This window comes from Aedes albopictus, unplaced genomic scaffold (genome assembly GCF_035046485.1).
Source record: "Aedes albopictus strain Foshan unplaced genomic scaffold, AalbF5 HiC_scaffold_634, whole genome shotgun sequence".
Taxonomy (NCBI): domain Eukaryota; kingdom Metazoa; phylum Arthropoda; class Insecta; order Diptera; family Culicidae; genus Aedes; species Aedes albopictus.
Genome location: NW_026917459.1, coordinates 12,185 through 20,428, shown reverse-complemented (window position 1 = coordinate 20,428; position 8,244 = coordinate 12,185). Strand labels below are relative to the sequence as shown.

General features: G+C 45.2%; 2 protein-coding genes across 2 annotated transcripts; one reads left to right on the top strand and one right to left on the bottom strand.

The window, feature by feature from the left end:
- Positions 1 to 2,118: 2,118 nt before the first annotated feature.
- On the top strand, positions 2,119 to 5,406 carry LOC134284727 (26S proteasome non-ATPase regulatory subunit 2). The gene is made up of 4 exons (XM_062843905.1): positions 2,119 to 2,356; positions 2,445 to 4,770; positions 4,835 to 4,953; positions 5,024 to 5,406. The coding sequence occupies exons 1-4, from the start codon at positions 2,279 to 2,281 to the stop codon at positions 5,204 to 5,206; spliced, it is 2,706 nt and encodes a 901-aa protein (XP_062699889.1). The 5' UTR covers positions 2,119 to 2,278; the 3' UTR covers positions 5,207 to 5,406.
- LOC134284728 (DNA-binding protein SMUBP-2) lies at positions 5,327 to 6,105 on the bottom strand. Its single transcript, XM_062843906.1, has one exon. The coding sequence runs from the start codon at positions 5,889 to 5,891 to the stop codon at positions 5,421 to 5,423; it is 471 nt and encodes a 156-aa protein (XP_062699890.1). The 5' UTR covers positions 5,892 to 6,105; the 3' UTR covers positions 5,327 to 5,420.
- Positions 6,106 to 8,244: the final 2,139 nt, after the last annotated feature.

The following is an 8,244-nucleotide window of genomic DNA, read 5'->3' as shown; positions in this document are numbered from 1 at the left end:
AGCTCATTGTCAAGAATGAGGGTGACAGTCATGATGGCAACTCAAGTTTTCTGTTAGCCTGTTAGCCAGCGTTTTAGTAAGAACAGTCGTCTGCTCACCAAGGAGGTACTCCTTAAAAAGCCTGTAGCGCAAGCGAAACCTAAATCATAAGCCAATAACATACTGTTAAACCGTCCAAGAAATCGAAGCCTTGGCCAACATTGTACCCCAAAGACTTCCAAACTCAATGGTTTGAACCTTTTACTTATTTTTTCCCGAAATATTTCTCTACTCATTTTTGTCGCCATGTAGAATCTGAGAAGTTTAAATCTATTAAATAATCTTAAGGGTTTTGGCTCGGGTTTTGATCCCCGTTGCAAATCTGATGATGGAAGTCAGTAGGCCGAATCGTTATAAATCGTGTTTTGGTGAGTTACTGGTTGAAAATAGTAAACAAAGATCAGCTGTTCCCAGCAAAATCAAATGGGCATATTTTCAACCAGTACATTTGCATTAGTGTTTGTGACACCGCACTGCGAAACCACTATTAGGGTCAGTGCAGCCCTTCGTGAAAATGTCCAATACAAATAAAATATATTGTATTGTTACATTACAATACATTCGCAATACATTTCACTGTAGATACCATACAGCAGACAACATAAAAACAATATCGAGCGTTGATCATTCAAAAACATCTGTCACTTTGCGAAACCCACATCATGCTCTTTTTTTTTGCGGGTACATATTTTCTTTTGTTTTGCTTTACGAGTGTCACTGCGGCGGTATAGGGCAGTGCATGAAATTATCTTCTTTTCTTTCACTCTTACAGAAATTTTGTAGACAACAAGGCCACGAAACGTCAAAATCCCATACTAAATCAAAACAGTGCAGTGCCCTATACCTTGCGAGCGTACGATCGCCACCGGACTCTAATAAAAGATAAGCGCGACAATAAATAAATTATTAAATTAAATCTGGAGCTCGATTTGAATAGGTCGTATGTGCTTTTGTCGATATAAAATTCGATCAGTTTATTTTAGTTATTGTAGCAATATGGAAAATATTTTTGAAACTTTTAATGATGGAACGGAAAGCTTATTTTGCGAGGATTCTGCTGTATGTATCAACTTTGTTCAATTTCAACGGTTTTCGCTACAATAAGCGAATCTGACTGATCGAATTTTTAATCGACAAAAGTACATACGACCTATTCAAATCGAGCTCCAGAAATGAATATAATTTGAAAAAATATTTCAGTGTACACGGAACTACAAATGAACCCAAATTTAAGTTGTTTTGACGCAATCCCGGTCTTCCGTGGAATTACTCAAATTTGCGTCAAACAGCGATAGTGGCGAGTGAGTAGTTTTCGTTTGAGAGCGGCAAAAAAATTAACCCAGTGGTAAGTTATTTTCACCCGACGGAGGCCTCAATTGACGCAAATTTGGGTTAACTCAAGAAAAGCCAAATTTGGCTTCTTCCACGGAAGAGCAGCGGATGTGTCGGTGCTTCTCTCTTTGTTTTCGAAAACATTGCGGTGGGGCGAGGGAGAAAACAACCCAACTTTGAGTTAAAAGTTTAAGCAGTTTAGTCAAATTTGTGTTTTTAAAACTTATTCTTTGGGTTATAATATTTTTCCGTGTACCCATTTTATCTCGTTTTCATGATCGGGCATTATGTCGACTAAAGTGAAGGATCGCCCACTCCTGTCGACATCCGCTCGGCTCAATGAGAGTCTAATGAGCCTCTGCACGAATCTGGCGTACTGCTCACTCCCACAGAAAATTTAGAAACAGCGCGCACAGTAAAAGTCAAATTTGACTTTTACTGTGCGCGCTGTTTTCAAATGTTCTGTGGGAGTGAGCAGGACAGGGCAAATTCGTGCAGAGGCTCATAGAGGTGAGGAAGAAGATACTTCGTGTGCGTGAGATCCGTGTCCGGTGCAAAACATGTCACTACTACAATCAAAGCGAGCTCCCATAAGAACGCGTGTCAAATAGTGACGTCACTATTTGTGTTTACATTTTTCTTTCCTTACTAATACATAGCCATCTCTTCTTCTTCCCCACCTGTAATATACTCTCATTGCGCTCGGCTCCTTCGCTTCACTTTTGACAGCTCCGCCTAACCTCCAAAGTGCTGTCACTGCCAGTGACACTGTTTTCACAACTCATCGTCAATTTTTGTCTGCTTTTGCACTGCGGTCGTGAATCGGTGCCGTAAAAGTTTTAATTTTCACTGTGAAATTCGCGAAGTTTATTTACTACTGTTGCGATAACTGCTAGCGGAAGGAACCATGTCCACGGCGGAGAAAATCGAAGAAACCCCCGTCAAGGGCAAGACCAAGGAAAAGGAGGAGGAAAAAACCGAACTGGTAAGAGTGGAGTCGCTTTCAGCTTTCATTCAGTGTTGCCGAAAGATGCTTTGTCATTTTGAGATGGAGTTTTGTTTCCTTTTTGTAGAGCGATGAGGATAAGCAGCTCCAGGATGAGTTGAATATGCTGGTGGAGCGCCTGCAGGAACCGGCGACGGAGCTGTATCATCCGGCGCTGGAAGCGATGGCCAAGTTGATCAAGGCGTCAACGACCTCGATGACGTCGGTTCCGAAGCCGCTGAAGTTTATGAGGCAACATTTTGAGACGATGAAGGAGATCCACAAGACGATGACGGCGTCGCTGAAGGATAAGGGAACGACCAAGTTGTGTGCGGAGATCATCTCAGTGCTGGCGATGACCATGGGAACGGGAAAGGAGTGTTTGGTGTATCGTTTGCTGTGCGATGATAGTAATGAGAACATCGGAGACTGGGGCCACGAGTATGTAAGGCATTTGAGTGGGGAGATCGCTTCGAATTGGCCGGAAACGACGGAGGATTTTAAGAAGCGGTTGATCTGCTTGATTCATCAGATTATTCCGTACAATATGGCGCACAATGCCGAGGCCGAAGCTTGCGATCTGTTGATGGAGATCGAGCGGCTGGATCTGCTGGAAGCCTACGTGGATGAGAGCGCTTATCCGAGGGTTTGTTTGTATTTGCAGAGCTGTGTTCCGTACGTCCCGGAACCGGAAAACATTAGCTTATTGAAGTGTGCGCTGAATCTGTCACGGAAGTTCAATATGCACACGCAAGCGATGAGACTAGCTCTGATGATCAACGACATGCAGCTGATTCAGGACATCTTTACTTCGTGCGGTGATTTGGCCATTCAGAAGCAGTTGGCCTTCATGCTGGGACGACAGCAGATTTTCCTGGAGCTGCCGGAAGGGTCCAACGATTACGATGATCTGGTGGAGATCATGTCGAATTCGCATTTGAACAATCATTTCCTGAATTTGGCCCGTGAGTTGGACATTATGGAACCGAAGACGCCGGAGGATGTCTACAAGTCCCATTTGGACAATTCTCGCACTCCGTTCGGATCGCAGATTGATTCGGCACGGCAGAACTTGGCCGCCAGTTTCGTGAACGGTTTCGTCAATGCCGGCTTCGGACAGGACAAACTTCTGATGGAGGACGGCAATAAGTGGCTCTACAAGAACAAGGAACACGGCATGCTGAGCGCCACGGCTTCCTTGGGGTTGATTCTGCTGTGGGACGTCGATGGAGGTTTGACTCCGATTGATAAGTATCTCTACTCCAATGAGGATTACATCAAGTCGGGTGCTCTGTTGGCTTGCGGTATTGTAAACTGCGGCGTGCGGAACGAAGTTGATCCGGCGTTGGCTCTTTTGTCCGATTATGTCCTCCACCAGAACAGTACTATGAGAATCGGGGCCATTCTCGGCCTTGGATTGGCTTATGCCGGATCGAACAGATCCGTTGTTTTGGAACTGATTGGATCGGTATTCAGCTCCGAACGCCGCACCGGATCTACTATGGAAGTCATGGGAATCGCTGCTCTGTCCCTCGGTATGATTGCCGTTGGTTCTTGCAATAGCGAAGTGACGGAGGTTCTGCTTCAAACCATTATGGATCGCTCGGAGCTGGAACTGAAGGACACCTACGCTCGCTTCCTGCCACTTGGTCTCGGATTGGTCTATCTCGGACGTCAAGAAGCCGCCGAAGCCGTGATCGCAGCTCTGGAGATTATCCAGGAACCGTTCCGTTCAATGGCCACCACTATGGTCGAAATTTGCGCTTACGCCGGAACTGGTAACGTTCTAAAGATCCAACAGCTACTGCACCTTTGCTCGGAACACTACGAACCTGCTTCGGAGAGCGAGAGTTCTTCCTCAAAGAAAGATGCTGCCGCTGCTGCTGCAGCTGCTCAAAAAGAAAAGGAAGACAAAGAGAAGGATCTCTCCGGCTGTCAATCTGTTGCCGTGCTCGGAATTGCCCTCATCGCTATGGGCGAAGAAATTGGATCCGAAATGGCATTCCGGTCGTTCGGCAACCTGCTCCGCTACTGCGAACCGTGCATCCGTCGAGCTGTCCCTCTGGCTCTGGGCTTGATCTCCGTCTCAAACCCCAAACTGAACATCCTGGATACGCTAAGCAAATTCTCGCATGACAGCGATGCGGAAGTAGCCCACAACTCCATCTTTGCCATGGGTCTCGTGGGAGCCGGAACGAACAACGCTCGATTGGCCGCTATGCTTCGTCAGCTGGCCCAGTACCACGCTAAGGACCCTAACAACCTCTTCATGGTTCGTATCGCACAGGGACTGACGCATTTGGGCAAGGGGACGCTCACCCTCAGCCCGTACCACAGCGACCGGCAGCTTATGAGCCCAGTGGCAGTAGCTGGACTGATGGCCACCCTCGTTTCCTTCATGGATGTCAAAAACAGTAAGTGACTGTGATTGGCATTTTCATTGTAGTTCTTTCATAACCGTTAAATTTCCATTTTCAGTCATCTTGGGCAAATCGCACTACCTGCTGTACACATTGGCCACTGCCATGCAGCCCCGTATGTTGATCACATTCACGGAGGACCTCAGCCCATGTCCGGTCCCAGTGCGCGTCGGTATGGTAAGTATCTCTGAAGAATTGCACAACCGGAAGTCGTCGAATTAACATTTTTCATTTTCCACTTCACCAGGCCGTCGACGTCGTTGGCCAAGCCGGTAAGCCCAAAACCATCACGGGCTTCCAAACGCACACCACTCCGGTCCTGCTGGCGATGGGCGAACGTGCCGAACTGGCCACCGAGGAGTACATTTCGCTCACGCCCATCATGGAAGGTTTCTGCATTCTGAGGAAAAATCCCAACTATGTCCCTTAAGAACGGAAAGACGCCGTCGCCCCTGAGAGGAAGAGTGGACAATCTTCAAGACTTGTTTCAGAATGCGATTGAACTAATCATTGCTACAGACTATGTACTACGAAATAAAATACTTATCAATTAGTTTACTCATGTAACAAACATTGTGTATTTCAGTGTTTCCTTAGTATTTGAAATAAAATAAATCCGAATCAAAAAGTCTTATGATTATATCCTACGATTTCCCTTTCTTTTTGCTACCGGATGGACCTCCTCCAGAAGGCTTCGCTTTCCGACCCAGGCTCATCTGTTTCAGTTTCTGGTCCAGTCGGCTCTGTGCTTTCTTCAGATCCTCCTTAGCTTGCACGGTTTTCGCCGGCAGAGGATGCATGAATTCTTCCCGTTCCTGTCGTTTGACTGCTTCGCCACATCCGTGCACCTCCGGAAGGCCATGCTTGAAGCAGAACCTTTGCTTACAGAAGCCGCAATTGCTGCCCATCATGTTCGTTTTCTGCTTGCACCGTTTGAAATCACACGTCTGGTCCACGGTCTTCACAGCCTCCAGGACATTATCCAGGTTCTTCTCCACCGCATCGCTGGGCAGTGGTGCGAGGATTTCCGTAGCTTTCGTTACCGTTCGCGGGTTGGTGTCCAGTTTCAGCTCTTCATTGCCTTTAGATGCTTCGTTCGATGAAGACGATGCCATGATAATTTAGGTATTTTTCGATAGATTCAAATGAAAAGGAAATCCGTAATTCTTCTCAAAGCAAAAACTGGTGCTTGTTTATGTGATGATGATCATGATGATGACTGATGTTTGACATCTCAACAATGATGATAAGACAATCAAGTATGGTGTGCGACATTTATAAAGTCGCGCAACGTTTTACAGGTTCTGGTAAATACACTGAACTAAAACATCCTTCTGTTTAGTGGTCTAGTGTAATCACTACACAGCAGAAAATATTGTGGATTTACCGGCTACAGTAGACGTTCGATAACTGCAACATGTTTACGTTTCACTTAGCGAACGAAAATTCGATAACTGCAACGCCTGACAGTGTCAACAAGCCGTCAATTGACGTAAAATGAACGAAAAATTCATTCGACTGTTCATTAGGGCTAACATGGCGCACCATTTTGACGTTTGGCGGTGCGATAACTGCAAATTTGTTGCACTTACCGGACTTGCAGTTAGAAAGCATTGCAGTTAAACCGTTTGCACCGACCGAACGTCTACTGTACTTGTATTCTACCGGTTACTTGAGTAGCCGTTACAAAGTAGCCGTTTTCATATAAAAATCAACTTGATTGTCAAAAATTGAATGTCGCTGAATAGCTAGTGGCAACGAGGAATAGCGCATACAATAAAAATGTTTAAAAACTTTTTTAAGTTACTCTTTTTATAAAACGGCTACTTAGGAGGCCATACTGAAGCGACCGGTAGAATACAAGTAGCCGGTAAATCCACAATATTGACGATCTTGCGCCCTAATACGACGCACAGGCAAACTAAGTGTTACGAACGCGACGCGTGAAGTAAATAACTGTCATTGACACCTCTTTAGCTTTTATGAGGTAACTCATGAGGCTTATGTACCCTGTCAATCACATTTATGTTTGGTCAAACATAACAGATATAATTTCTCTGCTATAGTATTGTCGGGCCGCCACCAAACCGGACTTCGCACAATCAAGTCGCGACGCGACCCAACTCGCGACGTTTTTGAATCATGTTAAAAGTAGTGCGCATCCTTCCCGTTGTTGTCAGCAACGCAGCGCACTAGATGCGAAACAGATGCGACACTTGTGGTCCAAGGAAATGGCAATTTTTGATTGAATGTCTGTCCTGATTCCAACCGGATAGACAATAAAAAAATATATGGAACCACATATACTTTTTAAGTTTGGCAAGTCAGTTTCCAACCGCCATCAAGACGGCCAAGATGGGCGTCATCATTAGACATCCGAACGAAAATCTGTCTTTTCCAAGGTCTTTTCATCGATTCAGCTGTGGAATTGTAAAGGTAAGCTTGCGTCCTCGCTTGCATATTAATGAAAAATATATTGTTTTACTGCGGTTTATTTTAGGGTCGTTCAAAATTGACCGAAAGCTTCCGCGCCACAAAGCCACCGAAGCAACAACAGAAGTTTTCACCCGCATCCTCCAGTGAAATCCTATGGATTTGGTCAGCGCAATGGGTTCCGGTGGCCGGGAAACGACTGGCAGGATCCGACTTTGGACACTTAATATATAATTTTTATTAAGAATCGTTACATGATTTTTATGAGAAATTATAATATAGAAGCAGGGGGTGAGAAACTCGGCACAGTGTGCCGGGCACACATTCGGCACACTTGCTGGCACAAGCTGGCACTTTTTTAGATTGGCTGTCATAAAACTGGCATCACTTCTCCATGTTTTCGTTTTCAACAAAGAAACACAAAACAACACTTTGATACACAAAACACGATTCTGATGGAAGTTCCTCTTGTATTTTCATGTAATGTTAAACGGTTAAACGGGTTAAACTAAAACAAAGGGGTCTTCTAGGGCTTTCAGAGAGGTTTCGAACGGTTTCGAACTTGGTTTAGATGCGCCTGGCCGGAAGATGCCATCGAATTATTTTATTAATAAACGGCGGGATCGGATGAGATATACGGCGAGGGCGAGGGTTAGAATCTGGGGATCTAAAGGCAGTAAAACCAGCAATAAAATGTAATTTTTGAGTTCTCCAGCCAACATTTTTGACGGAATATTCTAGTTTATTTCTCAAATGAAGAAGTGAATGTTTCTGGGAGTTCGCCTGGGACTGTAGCAAAATAACGTGGGTTCACGGAGTAACAAAACTCTGTGAAGATTGAAATTTTATACAGGTCGTTAAGAGAACAATCGCTAGAACGACGACGGCGCGGCCGATCCGAATGAAAAAAGTGGCACTTCCACTTTGCCTCCAAAAACACACTCAGGCTTAGGGAACGTTCAAAAATTACGTCCAACATTCGGGGGAGGGGGGGGGTGTCTAGAAAAGTGTGACAGTACGTGTATTGGGTATAGG